This window comes from Mustela lutreola, chromosome 2 (assembly GCF_030435805.1).
Source record: "Mustela lutreola isolate mMusLut2 chromosome 2, mMusLut2.pri, whole genome shotgun sequence".
Taxonomy (NCBI): domain Eukaryota; kingdom Metazoa; phylum Chordata; class Mammalia; order Carnivora; family Mustelidae; genus Mustela; species Mustela lutreola.
In genome coordinates, this window is record NC_081291.1 from 7,504,746 (window position 1) to 7,531,991 (window position 27,246).

The window sequence follows — 27,246 nt, forward strand, 5'->3', positions numbered from 1 at the left end:
TTACTTATTGTCCAGCTCTCCCTTAAGAGTATTAATCTCGGGGCGCCTGGGTGGCTCAGTGGGTTAAGTCTCTGCCTTGGGCTCAGGTCATGATCTCAGGGTCCTGGGATTGAGCTCTATGTTGGGTTCTCTACTCAGCAGGGAGCCTGCTTCCCCCTCCCTCTCTGCCGCCTCTCTGCCTACTTGTGATCTCTCTCATCCTGTCAAATAAATAAATAAAATCTTTTTTTTTTTTTTTTTTAAAGAGTATTATTCTCAGAGGAACACACTTGGCTCGCAAGGAGGCCAGAACGAATTCTTGGGTAGCAAAACACCTTGGATATTACCATGGCTTGTGACCCTCCAAAATCTTACTCCTACATATTTAATTTATATCGTCAGGGAGAAATTTGAATTAATTAGGTTGAAATTAAATTACAGGGGTGCCTGGGTAGCTCAATGGGTTAAAGCCTCTGCCTTCAGCTCAGGTCATGATCTCAGGGTCCTGGGATCGAGTCCCACATCGGGCTCCCTCCTCAGCAGAGAGCCTGATTCTCCCTCTCTCTCTGCCTGCCTCTCTGCCTACTTCTCCACTCTCTCACTCTGTCAAATAAATAAATAAAAATATTTTTAAAAAAGAAAAAAATTAATTACATTGAAAGTTAATCACACTTTTTTCCTTTAGAGGGGCGATAACGTAAAAAGGTTGAGAAACCCTGTGTAGGAGGTCATCTGCAGAAAGCAGACATTTCCCTGCTTTGTTTGCCTCTTGGGTGCCCAGCATCTATGCGCCGGGCATGGTCTTCCCATACTAAGTGCTCCATTAATGGGCATTTGGGGCAAGGTGGGAACTGAATCATAAAGGGCTTTTTAAACCAAGCTAAGGAGTGTAGCTCTTTATCCTGTAGGTTGTATGGCTGAGGTCACGGACATCTTTTGAATGGTGACCCACTGCGACCACATTTTCTTGTGAGAAAGATTGTTCTGGAAGCCTGTAGAGGGTAGAATGGTAAGAAATGAATTAGCAGATGAGAAAGGAGCCTGGGAAAATGAGCAAAGAAGAGCGTTTTGGCAGTAAGAACGAAAATACAAAGTTTGTACAAAGGGCCAATAAACATTTGGGCAAACTTACTCAAATTTACTCCAAGAAATGCAAAATCTTAGCAACATAGCAGATGGGCAAAACTTTAAAAATTTGATATTACCCAACGGTAGCAAAGATGTAGAAAAAGAGGCTCTCATACACACATTAATGCATGAGATTACACAGACACTTTGGATGGAAATTTGACATTCAGTAAAACTTAAAATGAACATATGTATTTTGTTTTATGGTGGCACAGGCTCATGATAGATCAGTTTCCAGTGCACAACACAGTGATTTGAGGCTTGTGTACATTGTGTGGCATTCAATGTCGTCACCACCAGTCACCATATAAAGTTATTACAATATTTTTAAGATTTTATTTATTTGAGAGTGAGCACAAACAGGGGGAGTGGGAGAGGGAGAAGCAGGCTCCCCACTGAGCAGGGAGCTGATGCGGGGCTCGATCCTAGGACCTGGGATCATGACCTGAGCTGAAGGTAGACGCTTAACCGAATGAGCCATCAAGGCGCCCCCCACAATATTATTGACTAGAATCCCTATGTGGTACTCTTCCCCACCATGACCTGTTGTTTTTGTTTTTTTTTTTTAAATAACTGGGAGTTTGTACCTCTTAATCCCCTTCATCTGATTCACCCGTATCTGTTTTCCTTTATGTGAACGTTGTAAGAATCATTGTGCAGGGGGCGCCTGGGTGGCTCAGTGGGCTGAAACCTCTGCTTTCTGGGATCGAGCCCCGCATCGGGCTCTCTGCTCGGCGGGGAGCCTGCTTTCCCCTCTCTCTCTGCCTGCTAGTGATCTCTGTCTGCCAAATAAATAAATAAAATCTTAAAAAAAAAAAAAAGAATCATTGTGCAGTACTGTTCATGAGAGCAAAAACTGGACAGGCCTAGCTGTCCATTACAGGTTAAATAGATTACGGTATGCTATGCCACAATCTATGTGATTAAGGAAATAGATCTCCATTTGTGGTTATGTTAAAAAAAATATCTCCCAAAATACTAGGAGGAAGCAAGATGTAAAAATGGCATAGATTATAGGGACCGATCCGTGGAAAAATTTAATAGCACACATATGGGGCCCCTGGGTGGTTCAGTTGGTTAAACAGCTGTTTTTGGCTCAGGTCATGATCTCAGGATCCTGGGATCGAGCCCCATGGTCGGGGTCCCTGCTCAGTGGGGAGCCTGCTTCTCCCTCTGCCTTTGCTGCTTCCCCTGTTTGTGCTCCCTAGTTCACGCTCTCTTTCAAATAAATGAATAAAATCTTTTTTTTAAAAAGCACATAGATGTAAGGGTGCCTGGGTGGCTCAGTGGGTTAAAGCCTCTGCCTTCAGCTCATGTCATGACCTCAGGCTCCTGGGATTGAGCCCTACATTGGGCTCCCTACTTGGCGGGTAGCGTGCTTCCTCCTTTCTCTCTCTTTGCCTGACTCTCTGCCCACTTGTTATCTCTGTCTGTCAAATAAATAAATAAAATCTTTTTTTAAAAAGTGCACATATATGTAGATATATGCAAACTATTATCTGAAATGAAATATCAAACTGGGGGCACCTAGATGACTCAGTCTGTTGAGTGTCTGCCTTCAGCTCTTGTCGTGATCCTGGGATTCTGGGATTGAGCCCCACGTCAGGCTCCCTGCTCAGTGAGGAGTCTGCTCCTCCCTCCGCCCCTCCCCCTGCTCATGCTCTCTCTCAAATAAATAAAATCTTTTTAAAAAAAAAATCAAACTTTCGGGACGCCTGGGTGGCTCAGTTGGTTAAGCAGCTGCCTTCGGCTCAGGTCATGATCCCAGCGTCCTGGGATCGAGTCCCACATCGGGCTCCTAGCTCAGCAGGAAGCCTGCTTCTCCCTCTGCCTCTGCCTGCCATTCTGTCTGCCTGTGCTTACTCTCTCCCTCTCTCTCTGATAAATAAATAAAATCTTTTAAAAAAAAATCAAACTTTCTTTTTTTCTTTTTTTTTTTAAGATTTTTATTTTATTTATTTGACAGACAGAGATCACAAGTAGGCAGAGAGAGAGGGGGAAGCACACTACCTGCCAAGCAGGGAGCCCAATGTAGGGCTCAATCCCAGGACCCCGAGATCATGACCTGAGCCAAAGGCAGAGGCTTTAACCAACTGAGCCACCCAGGCGCCCCTATATCAAACTTTCTGAGGGATGTTTCAAGAGGAAGACATCAGGAGAGGAAAGCTTGTTTTTGGAGTTTTCTGCTATATTTAAAATTTTTTTACTATGTGTATACATTATTTTGGTTTAAATATAAGTATACATACACATATAACATTATGCACTTAATTTTTTAAAGATTTTATTTACTTGTCAGAGAGAGAGAGAGAGACCACAAGCAGGGGGAGCAGCAGGCAGAGGGAGAAGCAGGCTTCCTGCTGAGCACGGAGCCTGATTCGGGTCTCGATCCCACGACGCTGGGATCATGACCCGAGCCGAAGGCAGACACTTAACGACTGAGTCACCCAGGCATTCCAATTATGCACATTATATATAAATCGGCAATGTGTAATATACGTGAGATGCAACATATAAATGTATTTTAGTGTGTTTTGCCCACCTACTACCCTGCATTCCCTCTTCTAGGATTGGCCTAAGGAAGATCATGTCCAAGTGTATTAAACTGTCTGTAAAAAGGGTCTAGCACAGTGTGGCTTAAGGGATTGGAAAGCTGAAAACAGCGCAAGCATCCTGAACAACGGATTAGCTACCTGTCGCCCCATCTGGGCAACCACAATCCCTGGAAAGAAACCACACTTCTGTGGGTGCCCACAGGACGTTAACCACTAAAGACAGACGCTTCTGGGCATTTCCATCTGGCTTCATCTTTACTTCCTTTCTGGCATTGTTCTCTATAGAATACTCTTTTGTCTTTAAACATCAGGCACAGGGTGCCTGGGTGGCTCAGTGGGTTAAAGCCTCTGCCTTCGGCTCATGTCATGACCTCAGGCTCCTGGGATTGAGCCCTACATTGGGCTCCCTACTTGGCGGGTAGCGTGCTTCCTCCTCTCTCTCTCTTTGCCTGACTCTCTGCCCACTTGTGATCTCTTTATTTGTGTCTGTCAAATAAATAAATAAAATCTTAAAAAAAAATAAACATCAGGCACATATCACTTTTACAAAAAGTTTCCCAGGGAAAACGAAGAGATCCCAAGGGAGCACAGGATGTGGGGAGAAGCTGGAGTCCAAGGGTGGATGGAAAAAAAAAAAAAGCCCGTGAGTCCCTCTCCTCCAGGTCTTCTTCGTAGCACGAACATCCTTCCCACCTCCGGAATCTCTACCGGACAGCCGCCAGGACAAGAGCCCAACCAGCTGCGCCCAGCACACAAGGAGGGCCGCAGGGACATGTACAGTAGGCCGGTAGGCCATCCGCCCAGAAACTCTGGCAGCTCTAGGGCCGTTCACCAGATCTCACGGTGTAGAATTCAACTTCCTGGTATTTTCCGGAAGAAACGAATTTTCCTGTCTACAAAAACCCAGGTGTTAGAATATGGACACAGATGGGTGGCGGGGGGGTAGGGTGGGGTGGGGAGAAGGGGGTTCAAACCACAGGAATGTGTTCTCTCACAGGCCCACAGGCTAGAAGTCTGAGATCAAGGTGCTGAGTGGACAGGGCCTTTCTGAGGCCTTTCTCCTTGGTTTTGTAGGCAGCCATCTTGGCCCTCTGTTTTCACATGGTCCCTACAGAAGGACACCAGTCATCCAGTCATATGGGATTAGGGTCTCCCTGTATGACCTTATTTTAACCATTATTTCTGTAAAGGTCTGATCTCCAAATACACTCACATTCTGAGGTCCTTGGGTTCAGGCTTAAACATGAATTTCAGGGCCACACAATTCAGCCCATGGCACAACTCAGAAGTCTACCCACATATGAATGGATCGTCAAAGATAAGCTGTGTGGTCCGTCTCTCCAGTGAGGTACAATATAGCCAAAAAGTAGCGAACTAACACCCACAATGACAGGGGTGCGTATCCCAGACACAAAAGAAACTATTCCATAGGGTACCGTTTGTGGGAAATTCTCAAAACAGGCAAGACCAAACGATAATGAAATCAGAACTGAGATGATCTCTGAGGGTGGAGAGGTGCCAGCACCTTCCAGGGTGATGGGAATCTCCTACAAGTCCATCTGAGCCGTGGAGGACACCAGCAGGTGTAAAAGGCAACCCAACTGTACACCTATAAGATCTGTACCCTTTAATGAAATCTGGAGAGGAACAAAGCAAGGTTTGTTCACTCCATCTCATTTCTATCCAAAGCACTTTTCTCTCTTTAAAAATCGCCTTGTTGGGGCACCTGGGTGGCTCAGTGGGTTAAAGCCTCTGCCTTCGGCTCAGGTCATGATTTCAGGGTCCTGGGATAGAGCCCTGCATCGGGCTCTCTGCTCGGCTGGGAGCCTGCTTCCCCCCTCTCCCCACCGCCTGCCTCTCTGCCTACTTGTGATCTCTATCTGTCAAATAAATAAATAAAATCTTAAAAAAAAAATCACCTTGTTCGTTGTGGATTTTGTCTGCCTGGTTTGGTCTCAGGACAGGAAGGGACACTGTTGGTTTATCATCCCACCATGTGCCCAGACTAGGCACCGGGTCTGGAATAGAGTCGGTGCGCAGCCAGTGGTTGTAGGACACTATATACCTAAGTTTTCTAGTCACAGATGACCACATAAGAATGTGGACAAAGCTGACAGATGATGGCAGGATGTGGGGCATCGTCACGACTTAAAAAAGGGAAACAGGTGCTGACCATCCATTTTGGTGATTCTGGGATGCACTGCATTTTTTCTATAGCTTGCCTTTCTTCAAAAACTCCAAACATGGGGCGCCTGGGTGGCTCAGTGGGTTGGGCGACTGCCTTCGGTTTGGGTCCTGGGATCGAGCCCCACGTTGGGCTCCCTGTTTGGTGGAGGGCCTGCTTCTCCCTCTGCCTACTCGTGCTCTCTAGCTCTCTGTTAAATAAAGAAATATTAAAAAAAAATACAATAAGGGGCACCTGGGTGGCTCAGTGGGTTAAAGCCTCTGCTGTTGGCTCAGGTCATGAGCCCACATTTCTGGGATCGAGCTCTCTGCTCGGGCTCTCTGCTCAGCAGGGAGCTTGCTTCCCCCTTCTCTCTCTCTGCCTGCCTCTCTGCCTACTTGTGATCTGACTGTCAAATAAATAAATAAAATCTAAAAATCAAAACAAAACACATCCCCACGGTTGTGCAGCCATCCTCACCATCCGTCTCCAGAACTTTCTCATCTTCCCAAGCAGAACTTCTGCCCCACGAAACACCCGACTGCCCATCCCCCTCCCCCAACCCTGGCTCCCACCACCTGCTTCCTGTCTCTTGACTCTAGAGAGCCCCTATAAGTGGAATCCTGCAGTTTTTGTCCTTTTGTGACTGGCTTGGTTCACTGAGCACAGTGGCCTTAAGGTTCTTCTGGGTCTTAGGAGGTGTCCGAAAGTCCTTCCTTTTTAAGGCTGAATAACGGTCCATTGGCTGGATGGACCACGTTTTGTGTGCCCATTCATCTGTCAACAGACACTGGGGCTGCTTCTGCTTTTTGCTAAAGTGATCGCAGCTACTTTGGGCACAGGTACAAATATCCGTGTGTGTCCCTGCTTTCAACTCCTTTGAGGGTGTGCCCAGAAGTGGGATCACTGGATCACGTGCTGATTCTGTGTGGAGTTTTTTGTAGCAACTTCCCTGCTGTTTCCCACGGCATGACATAATGACAAATGACATAATGACATAAACATGCAAGGCACCGCTATAACCCTTTTGTGTGCCTCCCAGATCCCCCTCTGCGACTTCCCCAGACATAACCACTAGGAGAGCGTTGCTTGCCGTGTCTTCTTCCTGTCCAAGTTTTTCCCCCGCTCCCGCATTTGTGAGTCCATAAACCTCATGTGCTCTAGGCCTTTAAAAATATTTGGTTAGTGCTATCTTACTGCACACAGCTATCTGCAACCTGCTTTTCTCTCTCAAGCATGTTTGCAGGGGTTTTTTCATTGTTTTGTGGGGTTTTTTTAAATTTTAAAGATTATTTATTTATTTATTTGACAGACAGAGATCACAGGTAGGCAGAGAGGCAGGCAGAGAGAGAGAGAGAGGAGGAAGCAGGCTCTCCGCTGAGCGGAGAGTCCGACACGGGGCTCGATCTCAGGATCCTGGGATCACGACCTGAGCCGAAGGCATAGGCTTTAACCCACTGAGCCACCCAGGCGCCCCAATAAATAAAATCTTTAAAAAAAAATTGAGAGAAGGGACTCGGGTCCCCCTACACCAGTGCTCATGGGGCCATTGCCCACAATAGCACATGGAAACCACCAAGAGTTCCCTGATGGACACAGGAACGTGTGGTGTGTTGGACAATGAGGTGTTATTCAGCCTAAAAGATAATGAAGGTCTGGCACTTGCCACAACATGGATGAATGTCGAAAACATGCTAAGTGAGGGGCGCCTGGGTCACTCAGTCGGTTAAGTGCCCAACTCTTGATTTTGGCTCAGGTCATGATCTCGGGGTCCTGGGATTGATCCCCGCATTTGGCTCCGTGCTCAACGGGGGCATCTGCTTGAGAATCTCTCTCCCCCCTCCCTCTGTCCCTTCCCCTGCTCTAATAAATTTAAGACTTCATTAAATGTAAGATTTAATAAATAAAGCCATAAAAAAAGCAAAACCATGCTCAGTGAAAGAAACCAGATACAAAAGGACGAATACAGGATTCCAATGGGAGGTGCCCGGAGAACACAAGCTCGGACAGAAAGGAGAGTAGAGGGGGTTGGTGGATAAGGAGTTAGTGTTTAACGACTCTGTTTGGGATAAAAATGTGCTGGAAAGTGCAGTGAGGATTGCACAACAATGTGAATGCAGTTGAATGGGAACTGAATAATACACTTTTTTTTTTTAAAGATTTTATTTATTTATTTGACAGAGAGAGATCACAAGTAGGCAGAGAGGCAGGCAGAGAGAGAGAGAGGAGGAAACAGGCTCCCTGCTGAGCAGAGAGCCCGATGCGGGACTTGATCCCAGGACCCTGAGATCATGACCTGAGCCAAAGGCAGCGGCTTAACCCACTGAGCCACCCAGGCACCCTGAATAATACACTTTAAATGCTTTATAAAAAAAACAAGCAAACAAAAACCACGTTAAAAAAAAACCCAAACCCAGCCATGACTCTTGATTGAATAAATTAGATGAGGGGTTACAAAAATGAGCATCTAAATCTATTCTTTCAGCTGATTTACTAACGGCCATTCTGTTGGAGACAGGAGCTTTCTCACCAGCGGGCACCACCAGCTTCTCATTAAATATAGTTCTTGCCAGAAAGGCCTGATTTCCCCCCTTTTAATGATTTCGAAGTACATGAACCTGTTTAACAGTCACCTCAAATGGTAACGAGACTCTGAGCCACCCGTGGATTTCATTGACTAGAGGCACACTAAAATCTACTACAACCCGTGTTCTTGTCAATTCTCCAAGTCCACGAGGTTTTTCTTCCTGGGAAAAGACTGAGTTGAACTCTGATGGAAGATTCCCTGCCAGGCAGCCCAAGAGGTAGAAGTTGCTGGAAGCCATGTATCCTCCCTCAGCCCCAGGAGTGCCACAGGAGTGTGGTCCACAGCCTGGCTCAGACTGGTGCTCTTGGGGTACACGAAGGCAGATGTACCTGACAGGCAACCACACCCTTAGGCCACCCCGGAGGGACAGGCCACTGCCCAGCTCAGACCCCATCGCCAAGCCAGAGCACAAAATAGTTTCTATGCCTCACGCTAAAGTGAATCTTCAGGGGCACCTGGGTGGCTCAGTGGGTTAAAGCCTCTGCCTTCGGCTCAGGTCATGATCCCAGGGTCCTGGGATCGAGCCCCGAATCGGGCTCTCTGATCAGCCGGGAGCCTGCTTCCCCCACCCCCCGCCTGCCTCTCTGCCTACTTGTGATTTCTGTCTGTCAAATAAATCAATAAAATCTTAAAAAAAAAAAAAAGTGAATCTTCACATTGTTCTTGGTATTGAGTTGTATACCTGAAGCAAAGACTTCAGCTGGAAAAGTATGATAATAAGGGAATTCAGCAGGTTGGCTAGATTAAAAAAAAGTAACAACAAAAAAACCCCACACAGTATACAAAGTCAATAATCAATACAAGGGGTGCCTGGGTGGCTCAGTGGGTTAACACTCTGCTTCGGCTCAGGTCATGATCTCAGGGTCCTGGGATTGAGCCCCCATGTTGGGCTCTCTGCATAGCGGGGAGCCTGCTTCCCCCTCCCCCTCTGGCTACCTGTCTGACTACTTGTGATCTCTGTCTGTCCAATAAATAAAAAATAATAATCAATACAAAGGGTGCCCAGGTGGCTCATTCGTTAACCGTCTACCTTCTGCTCAGGTCATGATCCCAGAGTCCTGGGATCGAGCCCTGCATCGGGCTCCATGCTCAGCAGGCAGCCTGCTTCTCCCTCTCCCCCTGCTTGTGTTCCCCCTCTCACTGTATCTCTCTGTCAAATAAATAAATTAAAAAAAATAAAAATCAATACAAGTCAATCTTTCTATAGAGGCAAAGGACTACTACTTAGAAAATAACATCCTTCCCCTCCCCACCCCTCAAAAAAAAAAAAAAAACCACCCCAAAAAGAAATCCCATTTATGTTGATGATGGAAGGATTAAATACCTAGGAATCAAGTTAAGAAATCTGCAGTATCAGGGCGCCTGGATAGCTCGGCTGGATAAGTGCCAGGGGGCTTGATTTCGGCTCAGGTCATGATCTGGGATCCTGAGTTCCAACCCCACCTCAGGCTCTGCACTTAGCGCAGAGGTGGCTTCGGATTCTTTCCCTCTTTCCTCCCCCCGCCCCTCCCACAACATACTCTCTCTCTCAAATAAATAAAATCTTTTTTTTTTTTTTAATATTTTATTTATTTATTTGACAGACAGAGATCACAAGTAGGCAGAGAGGCAGGCAGAGAGAGAGGAGGAAGCAGGCTCCCTGCTGAGCAGAGAGCCCGATGCGGAGCTTGATCCCAGGACCCTGGGATCATGACCTGAGCTGAAGGCAGAGGCTTTAACCCACTGAGCCACCCAGGCGCCCCATCAAATAAATAAAATCTTAAAAAAAAAACCAAAACCTTAAAAAAAGGATCTGCAGTATCTATGTTAAGACTGAAATGTTGAGGGACCAAAATCTGTAACCAGGGCAGACCCTATTCTTAGAAAGACAGGCTTGTCATTAGCTCAGTCTCCCCCAGAAGTCTGTACATTTAATGGGATCACTATAAAAATACCCAAAGGTTTTTAGAAGATATGCTAAATCTAAATTTTTTTTTTTTAAGATTTTATTTACTTATTTGACAGAGAGAGACTCGGCGAGAGAGGGAACACAAGCAGGGGGAGTGGGAGAGGGAAAAGCAGACTCCCTGCTGAGCACGGAGCCTAAAGCAGGGCTCAATCCTGGGACCCTGGGATCATGACCTGAGCCAAAGGCATATGCTCAACTGTATGAGCCTCCCAGGTGCCCCAAATAAAATCTTAAAAAAAAAAAAAAAAAGCAAAAAGAGTAGTAAAAGGGATGTGGGTTCATTTATCAAAATACAAGCTGTATATGTTCAGGACTGGTTTCCTATTAGACTTCGACAGAATGAAGATAGAACCAGACCAGGGGCCCAGTAAGACATTCACAGGTAGAATAGCCTTTGAAGTGTAGTTCCAGTCAACGTTACTGTTCGTAGCAGGAAAAAATAAAATGCACACGCTGTACTTGGGCAGGGGAGGACTTCGGGAGGTAAGGATTCTATTGTCTTGATCAAAGGGTTTAGGAATGGGGAAAAAGGTTTAACATACTTCACTCTACTCACAATATACTTCTTTTTCCTTTTTTTAAGAGGGGGACAGAGGGAGAAAGAGAATCCTGAAGCAGACTCCCCGCTCAGTGTGTCCTGACACGGGGCTCAATCCCAGGACCCTGAGATCAAGGAGCTCAGCCAAGATCAAGAGGCAGATGCTTAACCAACTGAGCCACCCAGGCGCCCCTCACAATATACTTTCTAAATTAAATTTTAGTGTAAAAAAAGAAAAAAAAAGAAAATTAGGTGGGCAAACTGAAGGTCTGACAGGAAATAAAATCTGATGGGGGAACTTTACCAAGCTGTTGTGTTCACCATGTGCATTTGTTACCTGGTCAGTAAATAAGCTGAGGTGTTTATTTTCATCCTTACAGAAGCAACATAAAAAACGAGGGACCTGGGGCGCCTGGGTGGCTCAGGGGGTTAAGCCTCTGCCTTCAGCTCGTGTCATGATCTCAGGGTCCTGGGATCGAGTCCCACATCAGGCTCTCTGCTCAGCGGGGAGCCTGCTTTGCCCCCACCCCCACCTGCCTCTCTGCCTACTTGTGATCTCTGTCAAATAAATAAGTACAATCTTTAAAAAAAAGGGGGGGCCAAAAAAACAAAATAAAACAAATAACGAGGGGCCATAGAAATACGGAAGAAAGCACTAGTTTCTGATCTAGTAGGGAGGGTAGGGAGGACCTTTACACTTTGCCTCTGAATAACAGAAAAGCAGACACATGTAAATCTAATCCCTAAAAATAAGATTCCTATACGGCAAAGATAGGACAACTCGATCCAAGTAACAAGCAAGGGGGAAAATCGAATGCCCAAAAGGCAATCAGCAAAGACCAACTCACGAGGCATCAGGGACAGGGAACACCTTCCAGTGGCCACCCGACACCTGAAAATGTTCAATCGCTCTTTAAAATGCTAACAAGCCTCTCTCTAGGTCACTGAGGAGGACTAAAGAAGCAAAAGCCAGGGTAGGCTAAAGGGAAGTTCGCACTGTTCGCAATGTTTGCACATTAAAACCTCTAGACGGGTAGGTTGGTCCCAGGATCTGAAGTAGAAACAGGAAACACTCACACTCAATGATCAGGCGCCCCCAGGTGTTTCCCTGGAGGAGACGGAAAAGCGCGCCCAGGGATGTTCAGCGCAGCGCTGTTTACAACAGGAAGGAAGCATCTAGGCTCTGAGCAGGAAGGTAGTTTTAAGTTTTACAGTTGAACTGGGTTTGGTCCTACACTCTTATGAGCAGAGACTGTCACTCACTGAGGGGAAAGTGACAGCTAAAGGGCCACCAGGGGTGCCATTTACCGGTAGTGGTGGTAGGAGGGGCGTTCCTTACCCTAGCAGTGGTTCCCGGTGTCGTGAGCGCTGCTGACTAACCCTTCTTTGTCCCCTTCTGCTTTGTTGGCCTTTTTTTTTTTTTTTTTTTAAAGATTTTATTTATTTATTTGACAGAGAGAGATCACAGTAGGCAGAGAGGCAGGCAGAGAGAGAGGAAGGGAAGCAGGCCCCCTGCTGAGCAGAGAGCCCGATGCGGGACTCGATCCCAGGACCCTGAGATCATGACCCGAGCCTAATGCAGCAGCTTAACCCACTGAGCCACCCAGGCGCCCTTGTTGGCGTTTTATAGCAAGTCCTTTCCCAAAGACAAACCAAAGGAAAGGTCTGTCTTAGAATTCGGTAGGACTGAATTAGGCTGAATGCCCAGGAAGCCTACCTAAAAAATTTAGTTTGTCTGTGGGCACCAGGCCAGGGCTCCAAGCCACTCTTCTCCTTTCTCCACCATCCACTACACAGGGCTTCTATCCTCATAGTCACAAGATGGCTGCTGTGCCACCAGGCATCCCCTTCCATTCCAGAGCAAAGAAAGGCTATGCTTGGGAAGGCCAATGAAGACTGCTTCCTTAAAAGGCTTTCCTGGAAGCCACACTAACAAATTCCACTTGCGTCTCCTTGGCCATACCTGTCGCAAGTTGACCCCCACCCCAAGCATGGACACTGCACCCTGGGAGTGATCTAACTTCTGCCTGACCACTCTGTGGAGTCCCCTTCAGCCCCGAGGAGCCCATGCACACCCAGATGCGGCTGCGAGTCAGCCGGAATCCCCTCGGAAATCACAAGTCACCAGCCAGGGTGGTTTATAGGAGAGATTTATTTGAAGAAATATTACAACATATAAAAACTACATAAAGTCTTAATTTCCACTCATACAGTGGTAGATTTGATACAACGCAGAATAAAAAACTTTTAAAATCCAGAATGCACAAAGTACGGCACACTTTGATCACTAAGTCATTAGTCGATAAGCAAACCTCACAGAACAGCTTCATGTCAGCCAAGGCCACAAACACCGTGAACGACACATTTGAACTGACAGATTGACATGTTAAAAATACAACATCAGTGCATGTTGGGGATCCCTGGTGCCAGAAACGAGGGCGACAGGAGGGCAAGACTAGTCCTTAGCAGACTCCTCTTCCTTGGTTTTAACTGAAGGGACATAAAAAGGGAAGTCACTGCAGAGGACACATGCAGTGTGGGACGCTAAGCAACATAAACGGGCCGAAACCAAGGGCTGTGACAGCAGCCAGGTGTCCCTGCTGATGGCGCACCACACAGGCAGTGGCAGCAGCTCGGAAGGGACATTCAGTGAGACTGCTCCCAGAGACTCCCAGGGATTCCCAGGCTGCCCTGGCCAGCGTCTGAGCCAGGCCACGGGGAGGCCCGAGGAAAGGGCCCAGAGCCAATCACACGGCCCCGCACCGTACCTGAGGCACTCTCTCGAGCTTTGGCCAACATACAGCGCTTGATCTCCAAGCCAATGGCTTTGGCCAGAGGCGGCGGCACAGCGTTACCCACCTGCAGGAGGGAAGGAGGGAGATGCCTGGCTTGGCACGACGGGGGTCAGCACCTGCCTCTTGTCAGAACAGTGACGAGGGCACGAAAGCCCAGGTCTCCTGCTCACATGGGCTTCCGAAGCCCTTCTACCATGATGGCTCTGGGACCCTCCAACCAGCCCATCTTCACACCTGAAACCCCGTGTCAAGACCCACCCACAGAAAAGGGGCCTTTAAAGGGCTTCAGAAAAACTCAGCCAGATGCGGATGCACCGTGCTCCACTTCCGGCCAAGAGGGGTTGTTTCTAGACAGCAGGACTTGGGTGGTGGGGGGAGGCAGGAGGTTTCTGCTAGAAGCGCAGGCGCTGTTGGCTTTGTGAGCAATGCACAGGTGTTTCTTAGACGAAAATCCATTTAAGAAACAGCTAGCTCAACACCCTGAGCATCAGTGAGGGACAGCGGGTTCCTTCCCACCCTTACTTAGCAAGTGTGGGTTTCCACCACTGCACGTTTCCTCCCTCTCCCTCACTGAATTTCAGTGCCCCGGAACTTTCCTTTGGGCTAAACCTGACTCAGAGCTGTAAACAGCAACCAACGTGCTCAACGAACAACAGCCTGGCCTGCGAGCACCCTGGGCCCTAGGGTCCCTCCATCCTGGCATCCCCTGCCTGGGAATACTGAGGCCAATTGGCTGCTCGGTGTCCCCTCAGAAGGGACCATGTGAGTCCTGATCTCCACTCACATACCCTGCCCCCTGGTCAGACTGGCAGGCCTATGCCATCAGGGCCACGTGGTGTCATTCGGTCCCTGCTCAAGGCCAGAGGAAAAGCAGGTCCAGTCCCACTCCCCACTGACCTGCCGGTGCTTATCGAGGATGTTGCCGAACAGCCGGTAGGTGTCCGGGAAGCCCTGGGAGCGGGCACACTCCCGCACACTCACGACGCGGTGCTGCTCGGGGTGGAGAACGCGGCCCTGGGGGCGAGAGGTGAGGTGGGGAAGGGGAACAAGCCTAGGCCCACCCGCCCCATCGGAAACTCCAGCCTTAGGCTTGATGGCCCAGCCGGTCTCCGTCAGCAGAGGCGGAGAGGAGCGCCAGCCTCCCTTGGGCCACCCCCGCCCGCGAGCCCATGCCTCTGTCCCCTCCCAGCATGACCCCGGCACCCAGCCCTACCTGCTTGCCCATGGGCTCAGGGTTGGTGACAGTCGTGCTGAAGAAGCCGTCCCACTCCAGCCGTCCGTAGAGGCCGGCCCAGTGGTTGTGCCTGTTCCCGGTGTGGGGCAAGCACCAGGGGATGAGGGTGTTGAACTGTCTAGCTGCAGAGTCGCAGGCTTTGCCCGCTGGAAGAGAGGGCCGCGTGATGAGACTGCGGTTATGGAACGGGAGGGACAGAGCAGCGACAGTCCCCAGACACACACACAGCGTGCACTCAGCACCTATTTACAGCAGGGACGCCCAGGGCGGGGCTGTCTGTGCCTTGCCCAGGTCCATGAGCAGCAGTCCCTGGCATCTCCGGCCGGGAGCCCCCGGACTGCTGCAGGCCATCAGAAGCTAAGGGGGCTGAGGGGTTGTGGTTCAAGGTCAAGGTAAACCCAAGGGAAGTCCCACCCTGGGCACCGGCAGGGTCCCGACCTTCCACGCAGGAGCAGACCCCGCGGAGGGCCCCGGTGCTGCTACAGCCGTTCTTCTTGTCGTGGTACGTGTAGCGCAGCTTCCTGGCCATGGTGCCGTCGGAGAGCCGCACCTCGATATTCGGCAGGTCGCGCCAGTCGGAGCCGGGCGCCAGAGGGATGTGCCGCATGCGGGCCGCCACCAACGCACTCATGTCCTGAAAAAGTGCAGCAGGGCCCAGCTGTCACTTCAGTCAGGGAGCATGAAGCACCCGTGGGAGACTGGATGCCATGATTCTCAGTGCTGGAAACACCACAGTGCCCGGAAACCCCCGAGGGGTCTGTATCCCTTCGTGGGAGAAAAACGGTAGCCCAAATCAACAGCCTGGGGACTGCACGTGCCATGGAGGTAGCAAAGCAGGGACGTGGAACAGCATGGGGGAGAACAGGTGAGGGACAGCTTAGGGCAAGCTGAGAGGGCTTCTGTGAGGTGGTGACCGGTGAGCAGGCCCCCGCATGATCAGAAAACCACCCAGAGGAAGAGCTGGTGTATCTGGGAGAACACACAAAACATGGGCAGAAGAGACGAGGTCAGTCCGAGGGGGCAGTGGTCGAGCCCTGCTGCAGGGCGCATGGACGGCAGGGGCAGGAAGAAAAGCAGGAGGCAGGAGAGGAGGGTGGGAACCAGCTGAGAGGACACGGATCTGGGCTGAACTGGAAGGGGTCAGGCTCAGATCCTGCCTCCCACCCCAAGCCCTCGCTGGGCTCCAAGCACACGTTCCACTCTCATGAGGCCACTGGTCCAACCAGGCTGGCCCTGCTCTGGCAGGGCGCTGTTACCTTACAGATGTGGTCCCTGAGGATGGGCTGGTACTGTGCGCCCCTGAGCTGCCTCTGGAACCAGGACTGAGGCTCCCCGTTGTACAAGATCTCAAGGGACGAAGCTCCGTTCCGGACCTCAGGGAGGTCAGACATGGTGTCCCGCACGGTGATGGTCCGGAACGGGCCCGAGCTTAACCTGCAACAGCACAGCAGACCACTGACAACCTGGGAACCCAGGCCACGACTGTCCCTCACGTTATTGGTGCCATTTCCTGGGGGCTGGCACTGCCCCCTCCAAGGAGGACAACCTAGCTCAGAAGTCAAAGAGCTGCCCAAGGCCGCGAGCATACGAAGAGGATAAGCTGTACTACGAGTTCTGCTCCCGATGATGGCCAGGTCCGGCGGCTGCCCCGCGTGCAGCCCTCATACCGAGGTCAGAGCAAGACCAGAGGAGATGAAGCGCTCGTGCGGGAGGCCGGCACCTCGCTGCCTGCGCTAACACATTCTCAGCTCAGGCCTCTCCAAAGACCCGCCAACACCCCACCGGCCAGGGAACAAGCACCGCGACACGGCGGGGCACGCGGGCTCCCACCTGGTGATGTTGCTGACGAACTTCTTGTCGTCCACCACGACGCTCAGCTGGCAGGCCCGCGGCGCGAACACGTGCAGCGGCTCTGGGAACAGGGGAAGCTGCTCTCCGGGGGCCGCAGCCAGGATGATGGCCCGCCTCCGCGTCTGGGCCACACCGTACTGACCAGCCTGCAGAGCACGCGGGACACACACACTCAGGCGGGCGCCTCCAACCGGCCCCTACTTAACTCAGCAGGTTTGCTCCCAACAAGAGTTAAGTAGGACCAGACGAAAGACAGGAGAGACCATGCCAAGGCCATTAGTCCCTGAAGACGGACGGGAGTAAAGCGTGCCAGCAACTACAGCCAGCTTTTCCGAGAGCTCTGCACAGGATCCCGTGATCTCCGCGCTCTCGGTTTGGTGGGTGAACCCACGACCCACGGACGCTGGACACGGGGGGTGCGGGCCGGGGGCAGCCCAGCGCCTCGCTCATGCAGGCACTACCTCACTGCCTCCCAGCCAGACTTTCTCCCCATTTTTGAGCACTGCTTCGACTTTCTCCCCATTTTTGAGCACTGCTTCGGCTGTCGTTATGCTATCAGTTACTGAACAGGTACACACAGACTAGCCGCTTTTCACCCACAGCCTCTGTCCACGCAGACAAAGCTGCCCGTCGCTCACTGGAGTACGACCTCCCCCCGCCCCTGCGGTGTGTACGCGCGCTCGTTCACCCGAGAGACCGCTGCGAGTGCTGGCGGTTTAGCTCTGCACTTCCAGCTTACCCACCCCCTACGGGGATCTAACTGCTCCCCAGAGCTCTGAGCTGGCCACCACCCTTCCCTCTCAAGAGAAAGGGGCTGGAGACACTCGCCCCCCGCCAAGGGCACCAGAGGACGCGACTCTCAAGGCCCTAAGAAGGAAGTGGACTTCCTGGCGTGCCGGATCCGTGTCCCAACCGCCACCTTGCCCGCGCTCAGTGGCACGGGTTACCGTGTTACAGGCCTGTCCCGTTCAACTCTGCTTTCATTAGAAACCATCTGCCGCCGCCGCCGGGGACCCCCGCGTGCCGCCCGCCCAGGCCGCCCACCTGCAGCACGCCGAAGGTGCACTGGTAGCCCATGCGGACCAGGCAGCGGAGAGTGAGCTTCAGGACCATGGAGCGCTTGAAGGAGACGAAGTTCCGCACATTCTCCAGCAGGAAGTAGCGGGGCCGGTAGTAGTCACAGTAGCTGTGGGAGGTGGCAGAGACCACGGGGGGGTCATCCTCACGCACCAAAGAAGACCCCCTCTACCAGAAGCTACACCCGCCGACTCTCAAGTCTCTCTGCCGAGAAGCCAGCCACCAGCTCCCTGGAGGCAGAGGCTGGGCCCTCGCCCGTGCGGCCTGCAGCGGGCATGCCAGCCACCCTCAGGCAGTGCTGACCACAGGGGGCTTCTACTCTGTTTACCTGAGAAAGGAAACCACCAGGGAGTTCTTGAACTTGGAGTAGGTCCGAGAGTTGAAGCGGTTCATGCCACTAAACCCTTGGCAAGGCGGCCCACCGCACAGCATTTCCACGTCTCCCTTCTGAGGCAGCTTCTGACCCCGGGAGTTGGTCGCCTCCCCGGCCATGACCAGCTTCAGCAGTACATTGCAGTCCTCTGTGAACACCGTGGACCCGGGATTGTTGAGCCGAAATGCCTGGGCCGCAGGATCCCACATCTCGATGGCCCACAGTGTTTCCGAGATGCCTGGGACATACAAGGACAAATGTGTGCGAAGCATCCCCTCGAATCACACTGGAGGCAGAACTGTGACCAGAGCCAGAAACGTCTTCCCGGTAGAACCTGCCTCATCCAGTTTGACTAGTTGTGCAAACAGACTCTCACGGTGCGTACCTGCTTGGTGGAAGCCTTCTGACAAGCCCCCACAGCCGGAAAACACATCCAAGGTCCGAAGCTTAGGCAGTTTAATTTCGGTCTCTGGCTCGCTCGGCTCACATGTCTGAGACTTTGCCCTGCCCTTCCCTGGAAGAGACAGGCCACAAATTAGGTCAGAGCCCTCACCTGCTCTCCTTAAACCCTCATTTTGAATTCACAGCAAAGAACAAGCTAACAGCAGAAGCTGTGTTTTCATACCAAAGGACTCATGAGTTCCCGAATTACGTAAGACAGACTCGAGATCCGTGTGGAATAATGACATACCTTTACCCTTCCCTTTCCCTTTATTTCCAGGGCTGCGGGCATGGTTTGGAGGATCTTCAAAGCTTTTGTTCTTCGCATTATAGGCCTAAGAAGGACAAAACCACAACCGTCTGGCAGAGAAATACACTGGTCCCTTTTCTAACGAAGGGAATTTAAGTTAATCTGATAAAGATCCACTTAATTTCTCCCTAATTACGGCCACAAGCAATTAGCCATTAATAAGAATACTTCGATTTTATTATGCTGGAAGCGGGGGGGGGGGAGGGGAGTTCTACAATATAAACATTTTATGGAGCCAACACTGGAACTCCTGCTACCCTAAGTACCTGGCCTACTCATTCTAAAAATAGGCAAAGTGACAACTGGGCCACCCACAGGGCCACCTGAAGGAAACAGGCGTGGACCAACTTCAGATGACCTAATGCAGGAAAAGGCACGCTCAAACAGCTCAAAAGTGATTAGCTTCATTGACAGACTCCCAGATCCCTTCTCGGTCACCAGTGCTCAGTGGTACACACCTCACCCGGCCACAGACACCTGAATGAAGGGACTGAGGGGCAGGACTAAGTCTACCAGGCAAAGGGGCACCTTTCTGTAGCTCATATTAAGGCACTGACAGGGCTAGCACAGGCCACCTACTAGTCTCCAAATGCATTGTAGATGCATAAGGACTCTCAAACGTTACTTCTGGCTGAAAGATATAGAAGTTCCAGAAGAACTCGAACACCGTAGATTCATACTCTGAGTAATTCCACGGCATTCTTGGGGGCTGGGACTTTGACCTGAAGCCCCTCCCTCCAGCCAGTGCAGAGTACCACCTCAAGGAAGTAGAAGCGGTCCGGCCCCCCTGCGGAGAAGTCCTGGAGGCCCCCAGGCAGGTCCTCCCCGTACTCCACAGTGCAGCGGCCCTGCACGGCCTTGAAGTCCACGACCACCTCCTCATCGCTCCAGTAAAGCAGGTTGATGTCTGCGTGGTAGCTTGCTGGGGTAGACTTGTGGGTGTTCTCTGGCCTGAAAATGGAAGCGTCTTGGTTAGCAATTCTCTCTTGCTGTTAACTAACAAAGAATTAAACGGCACCACATTTCTGGGGGTGCTCAGAAAACCAACAGGTTAAAGACCACAACCCCGTTAGTTCAGCTTGAGTTCTATCCCCCTTCATCGGCACGACCAACTGAGTGTGATTCCTTGCCATGACCTCAGGGAATGATGTGCTGGCTCCTTTACCATGAACAATAGCTGCCCGCTGCCCATTAAGCATCTAGAGCTTTCTTCTCTTATCCTAGCCAGACTTCTCGTTTCTTTTCTGCTAATATAAATGATTATTACAAAGGCTTTAAAAAGTCTTTGATATACATTAATTAAGTGAAACAACCTTATACCCATCTCTGATTATTTTCAGGTTAGCTCCTAACCACTACGAGTTACTAGGATCCCAGAAGCAGACTTAGTGAAGCCAAGAACTTGGGAAAAGAACAGACAGCGGGAACCCCAGAAACAGGAAGGGGCACCTGGGAAGAACAGGAAGACAGAATGGGGAGGGGAGATGGGAAGGGGCAGAATTCAGACAATCCTAAATAGATGGCAGAGCCCAGGACATTCCATCCCTGACTTTGTCATACACTTGACTTCTGCGTAAGGATCTGGGGCAGAGAACTTTGTCACTGTAAAACAAAGGTCTAAAGCAAGGCTATGAAATAGAATTAAGTCACTGTCATCACCCACCAGATAAATAATCAGAAACACTTAGAGAAACAGCTACCTTTACCAAGGTCTTAAAATACCACTGTTATGACCCCATTTCAGACTTCTAGAAAGACTGCTGCCTCCCGGAAGAGCAGAGGCCTTCACCAACCTATAAAATTTGTTGATTCTGATCTTGATATCAGTCTCGTTGGGCCTGCCATTGCTCTTCTTGATACAGAAGATTTCTTTTATTCGGCCAATTCGATATGGCTCAGGAGCATCCAGGTTACTGCCTTTGATGTAATCCGAGTACTTCCGGTAGTGTTCTGGATACAGATCTTCGTCCACAGGCTCCTTCCGCGGGCGTTTTACGGGACTGGACAGCTTGATGCTGCAGAGAAGCAAGGATTACGTGTAACTGAACGTGAGACCACAAAAAGCAATGACCTCGGCCTTCCTCAACAGCCAGTAACAACTACTACTTAGCTCAAACACCTTATAAACTAATGCAGCTAGGTGCCCTGAGACTTAGAGAATGATTAAATCTCACCCATATAGTTTAAAATGAGCATCCTCGGGGCGCCTGGGTGGCTCAGTGGGTTAAAGCCTCAGCCTTCAGCTCAGGTCATGATCCCAGGGTCCTAGGATTGAGCCCCGCATCGGGCTCCTTGCTCAGCGGGGAGCCTGCTTCTCCCCGACACCCACCCCATCTCATCTGCTCGTGTGGCTCTCAAATAAATGAAATCTTTAAAAAATAAAATAAACTGAGTCTTCTCCATCCATGCACTACTTGCTACAATAGCTACTGACACTGTCGCAGTCTGCCCAGCTCCCGGCCACACAGCAGGACTGCACTTCCTGGCATGTGACTCATCCTGCTCAACAAGTGTGAGAACGGACATACAGGTACTTCCAGGCGGGAATATTTAATTGCCAGGAGAGCCTCTGGGGCGCTTTCCCTTGGCTCAAACTCTGAGAAGGCAACTCAAACTCAAACCAGCAACTCTGAGAAGGTAGTGGTTCCACCAGCTCAGCTCCGAGTGACCCAACTGGACAAGTGCCCTGCTGAACTATGATTGACACAGTGTGGGCAAGAAGGAAACCTCCCGTCTATCGGCTTGTTCCCAAGGCATAACCTGTGCTCTGCCGACTGAAGTTCTGACTGAGCAGCAAGGCTGTGAAAGGCATAGGGCGGAGACTCGCAGTCTGGGCAAGCCAGATGCAGCCTACTGGCCATCTGATCTGGCTGCACGCTGTCAAGGCTGCCATTCAGGAAGGCAGCTGCCATGCTTTCCCACCAGGCCCCCTTAGTTGGACAGGCTCCAGGGGTGCCCCCAAGCACCTGTGGGGACACCTGTGCTGTGCAGCGGGCACCGGGACACACAGCAACTCAGGCACCTTCCCCTCTGCACCATGGACAGCGGGGCTGAAGGGGGCTCCAGGCGCCACTGCACAAGGCTGGAAGGCCCCTGCCCTGTGCTCCGTAATTCAGAGTAACTGAATGGAGGGGTGAAGACTGGGTTTCAACTGGGACTTTAGAGAAATGCCACCGCAAGCCGGAAAACAGAGAAGCTTGGGAAGTGCTGGTTGTCAACGCAACCATGTGCTAATTCTTAGAACAAAGATTGGATCAAGTGTGGAAATGTCCCCAAAGAGCCCCAACCCCCGACCCAGAAAGAGGTCTTGCTCCTTCCTGGTCAATGGGCTTGCAACTCCTGTTTGTTCAGTTTTACTCTAGGCCAGGCACTGGGCTAAGTACTTTCTGTTCAACTCACTTCATCCTAAGAGCTCGGTGGGCGAGACCATCCTCCCATGGGACCGATAGGGCCCAAGAGGAGATGGTCTCATCTCCCAGGCAGGGCCCCAACGCACGCTTCAGCAACCCCTTAGCCGGTGCATCCTTGGGCTTCCATCAGGCTTACAGCTTCACTCTGCCCTGGAGGGCTCGCCACTGCTGGTCACCACAGATACCACAGTGACAGTTTAGGCAGCAGCTAATCCTCGGGGTCCAGGCTGGGGGACATCGCGAAGCGAACCCTATACTCGTCCAGAGCTCACGGCCCTGCCCTGGGCAAAGCGGGTACTCACTTGAACGTGAAGGCCTCGGGGAGGAGGTACACGCCATCACCCACTCGATACTGGATGCCGTTCTTGGTGGCCGAGCTGTAGAGTACCCGGGTGTCCAGGTCCTCAAGCTGTTCCAGGACCCTGGGAATTTCTTTCTGCCTCATTTCAGCCAGTCGGGCACAGCTTACACAGAACCTGAAGCAGCAAAGGACAGAAACAAAGGCCCTGAGCTGCACGAGCAGCCAGAGGCCCAGAGACTCTGAAGACCAACAGAAAATATTGCAAATATTTGCAGGAAATAGCTTCCCTGTAGTTTATGTTCACGCTTTGAAAACACTTACTTGAGACCCAAGATATAACACAAGAAAGTGACAAGTCAATTCCACTTTTGAGTAGTTGATATAAAAAAGGCAAAACCAAACCAAACCAAACCCCTAAGACAAACAGAAAGGAGAGTACACCACAAGCAAGAACACAGTGGTTCAGTCAGAGCTCAAGTCAAAGGAGTCTCAGACCATTCTCTATCGGCTGAAAAGCCTGCTGGTAAAGTTCAACATTATTTCTCATCCATAAACCCATAAAGGAGAGCTAGAAATGGCCCTCATTGGAGATCAAGTCACAAGGGAGCAGCAGGCTGACAGGACAAACACCAGAAGCATGCAAGGCGGCCCTCCCAGCCTCTGAGAGGCACCGGAGCCAGGCTGAGTCCCAGCAAGTGAGGCACGGAGGCCATAAAGGAAGGTGTGGGGCACTGAGATGAGAAAATCTTAAAAAGCAAGCCTCCCTAAGAGCAGTCAGTCACCAGGTAGAATAAAGCAGCATCAAAGGGAGCACTCACGGAAGAAAACCTCTAAGAAACACGAGAAAACGTGCAAGGTCTGTAGCACAGATGACGAGAAGTACACAGAAGCACACATTCTGCTCCTGGACGGGAGAGCCTCTCATGAAGGGAACTCCACACCCAGGCTGTCCACACACTTAAAGCAACTGTGACCAAGTCAGGCCATCTTCGGTTAGTGGGGAAAAGGAAGCCCGGCAGACAGCAGCATGCGAGAGTCGGAGGGTCGCACAGAGCCGCGCAGGCCCTGGAGCACCGCCGGCCGGGCCGGCACTCACTTGTACTTGTTCTCCTCGGTCGGCTGGGTTTTCGGAGGAGACTCAAATCTGGCGTAGTCTTGATCATACCACAGCTGGTAGAAGTAGGTCTTTCCGTCATCCTCTGCTATCATAGCCTCGGGATCCATGCCTCCCTTTGAGCACAAGGACCTGGTGTCAGCCACGACCCCACGCAGAGAGAGAAGGGCATGCGAGGGGCGCTGGGCACTCACCTCCAAGGCCCAGTTCTCCGACGGAGCTTTATAGACGACCTTCACCTTGCTGTGGATATACGAAAGCTGCATGTCCTCACATTCGTCCACCAGGAACAGCTCCAAGGGGTCCGACGTGGCTCCGAGGACCGTGTCTGTCCCAGCGCAGAACCAGTGGGCATGGAACATCTGCCCGTTGCTGCTGTCCTCCCACAGCGCAGTGACCCTGGAGCCCGAAAAAAGGCACGCACTTGACCGGCAAATCCAGACTGAATCCACTCAGGGTAACTTGTATTTTCTTTCTGCAATTAGCCTAGCAAAGAGCCGCTGCTGCTCTCTGAACACGAGCATCTGCTAGTGGTCTAAGAACGTGTGCTGAAGTCAAGCAAAGGAAAAGACACAAACCTTGCCAAATACAGCGGTTTTGAGGAGTCATCTGGAATAACAGAGACACAGTCCCCCACTTCCAGGGTTTCTGAGTCGATGCACACCTTCTTAAAGTAACTCTTCTTCCCATCAGTCTGAAAACGAGAGCTTCATTTCAGGTGAGGATGGGTCTGAAGGTCCAGTCTCGGCTTGACCTACCTGTTCCTATTACTTTGCATAAAAGCCTAATTCCTAATAATTTTGTTAAGTCACGAGGCTCTACTGACCTGGTTACTACAGAAAACATCTGCCTCCCTTAGCTGGAAGTCTGCACAAAGAGCACTCACCCTCATCAGCCCCTCCCTTCGGTGCCGGCAGCAGAGCAGATACCAGCATTTGACTTTAAACGGCACCGGTCCCAGCTCCTCGTGCCAAGGTCCTAAGGCCACACCCTGCCTCCAACTCCTGCCAACCACGAGGACCTACTTCTCCCACCAGGAAAGCTAGTTTCCAACTCAGGGCCCCCGACCTGCCTCTGCCCTACATCTTTGTGAGACTGGCTCCTTGCCAACCCTCAGGGTCTCGCTCAGATGCTGCCTCCTCAGGAAGCCTCCAAGGCCCCAACCTCCCTCCAACTCTCCGCCCACTGGACAGTACATGCCCCTTTCCTATCCTGGAGGGAGGATCAGCACACAGGACAGAGGCTTAGCCGCATCCAGGCTTACAGCAGCATCTGGCAGGGGAAGGCCCCATGCCACATATCAGATCTTTGGCTTACAGACATCAAGGAAGCAATGCTAAAGAAAAGGGAACCTCTCCAGCTTTGGTAAAAGTAGTGCCTTAGGGGAACCTGGGTGGCTCAGTGGGTTAAGCCTCTGCCTTCAGCTCATGATCTCAGGGTCCTGGGATTGAGCCCTGCATCAGGCTCTCTGCTCAGCGGCAAGCCTGCTTCCCCCCGCCACCCCGCCTGCCTCTCTGCCTACTTGTGATCTCTGTTTAATAAATAAATAAAATCTTAAAAAAAAAAAAAAAAAAGTCGTGCCTTAGACAATCACAGAACGACAGGGAGGCAATCTGCTAGTGTCACCAAACACCCACACCCAGGCCAGAGGGGGCAGTGGTGGCTCTCTTTGAAACAAGCTTTGATGGAGAACCAGCCTGACACTCCAGGACAGTGTCACATGCCCACTTTGAAATGTTAGGAAAACAGAGTTTGGGGCACACAAGCAAACAAAAACAAAAACAAAAAACCCAAAAGACCATTTCTGGTGCATGGCCAAGGGCCCTGACCTCTCCCACTGGCTGTGCTCCTCTCTGGGGCAAATGAGGAGGTTTCTCTCCTCCAGGACTCAGGCTGCTGAAGGGGTGTGGCAGTGACACACAGGGCGACAACTTTCTCAGAGCTGTGACAATAAGACCATCGTCTCCAGCATTACCTTGACAGCGTCTCCAACCCAAGAGATCCGGTTCTTGTTTTGTTTCTTTTTCTTCCCCTGATGCATTTTTTTGGGTGATGGCATCTCTGGAATATTGTCATCGACCTCTTCATCATCATCTGCCTCCTTCATGGCCATGTTGGGGCACCTGTAAAGTCACTTGTTATAAGCTCATCTCCTTTATAAGTGAAACCTACTGGGGCTTTTGTAGTCAGATATATGGGACAGGCCTGGTGACAGAGATAGATAAGGGAAAGCTGCCTGCTCCGGATACCCTGGCCCACCTGTTCTGGGCCAAGCTCACTTGCCATCGACTGGCATTTTCCTCTGCCACAAGAGCAGCGTCAGCCAAACCTACCTCCTCTCTTGGCAAGCCTGTTTGCTCCGTCCGCTACCACCAAACTTAACCATATCTTTACAGGCTTTGCACTGTCCACATTCGGGTTGCTGACAAACCTAAAAATTTTTAAGAAGTGAATGAAATGGCCATTAGTAACTATTGGCAATCTTTTTTTTTTTTTTTTTTTTTTTTTTTTTTGTGAATTACAATTTTAAGAAATTGTATTTAGCCTCATTAGGTTAAGTATGAGAAGGAAGTCCAGAGCAAGATCCCATTCATACCCTCCAGGCGAGCAAATTTAAAAAACAGGACATGTGTTGGGACAAGTGCAGAGAAAGCAATGCTCAAAGGGTAAGCCAGCACCACCACTCTGGAGTTTTCTAGACCGAAGTGAAACATAACCCACACCCCAGCAATTCTGCTCCTACATAGAGACGGTCACAAGAGACCTCACTCAAGGACACTGCCACAGCATTATAACAGGGATCATGCTGGGATATTCATATAACGAAATGCCATTTAATAATCTAAGTGAGTCAACTAGACAGAACCACATCAACACGGAACAGGTGCAAACACCAGCTGTGTGTATTTAAGACGCTTTGAACATTGCACATACATGTGCTAGATGTAAAAGTAAAACCGAAAGAATGGTAAGAACGTGTGAATTCCTGTGAAACAAACAAACAAAAAAAAGCGCAGTCCAGCAGACAGCATGAACAGAGGTTCTAAAGGCAGCTGTGGCATTTCACATTTGAGTTTTTGTCCAAAATAAGTCAAATACAGGTGGACCTCAACTCCAGGCCACCACAGTAACATGAGCCGAATGAAGTTTCTGGTTTCCCAATGCAGACGGAAGTTATGTTTACGCTACGGTGTAGTCTTTTAAATGTGTTATTAACTAGCTTTAGGTCTTAAAAAAAAAAAGATAAAAGAAAGTATATTTTTAAAAAGTACTTTACTGCTAAATATATGTTAACTATCATCTGAGCTTTCAGCAAACGACAATCACTGGCCACAGGTCACCACACATATGACGAGTAAGTGTGAAACACTGTGGGAATTACCAAACTGTGACAAACACAGGGAGCAAATGCTATCAGGAAAATGGCACCAACAGACCGCT

The 27,246-nt window shown here is 50.5% G+C and overlaps 1 protein-coding gene across 5 annotated transcripts in view; it reads right to left on the bottom strand.

The window, feature by feature from the left end:
• Positions 1-13,033: 13,033 nt before the first annotated feature.
• DNMT1 (DNA methyltransferase 1) overlaps positions 13,034-27,246 on the bottom strand; it is a 52,110-nt gene continuing 37,897 nt past the window's right edge. For all 5 annotated transcript variants that reach the window (XM_059159919.1, XM_059159918.1, XM_059159921.1 and 2 more), the window contains 19 exons: positions 26,139-26,236; positions 25,781-25,928; positions 24,384-24,499; positions 24,000-24,204; positions 23,788-23,921; positions 22,693-22,866; positions 20,774-20,995; positions 19,739-19,931; positions 18,921-19,005; positions 18,615-18,743; positions 18,185-18,467; positions 17,824-17,965; positions 16,759-16,925; positions 16,185-16,362; positions 15,367-15,562; positions 14,908-15,074; positions 14,592-14,708; positions 13,668-13,758; positions 13,034-13,389 (listed from right to left, as the gene is read on the bottom strand). In XM_059159919.1, the coding sequence (XP_059015902.1) occupies positions 13,355-13,389; positions 13,668-13,758; positions 14,592-14,708; positions 14,908-15,074; positions 15,367-15,562; positions 16,185-16,362; positions 16,759-16,925; positions 17,824-17,965; positions 18,185-18,467; positions 18,615-18,743; positions 18,921-19,005; positions 19,739-19,931; positions 20,774-20,995; positions 22,693-22,866; positions 23,788-23,921; positions 24,000-24,204; positions 24,384-24,499; positions 25,781-25,928; positions 26,139-26,236 (2,880 nt within the window). In that variant the 3' untranslated portion in view covers positions 13,034-13,354. The remainder of the gene's footprint in view (positions 13,390-13,667; positions 13,759-14,591; positions 14,709-14,907; positions 15,075-15,366; positions 15,563-16,184; positions 16,363-16,758; positions 16,926-17,823; positions 17,966-18,184; positions 18,468-18,614; positions 18,744-18,920; positions 19,006-19,738; positions 19,932-20,773; positions 20,996-22,692; positions 22,867-23,787; positions 23,922-23,999; positions 24,205-24,383; positions 24,500-25,780; positions 25,929-26,138; positions 26,237-27,246) is intronic.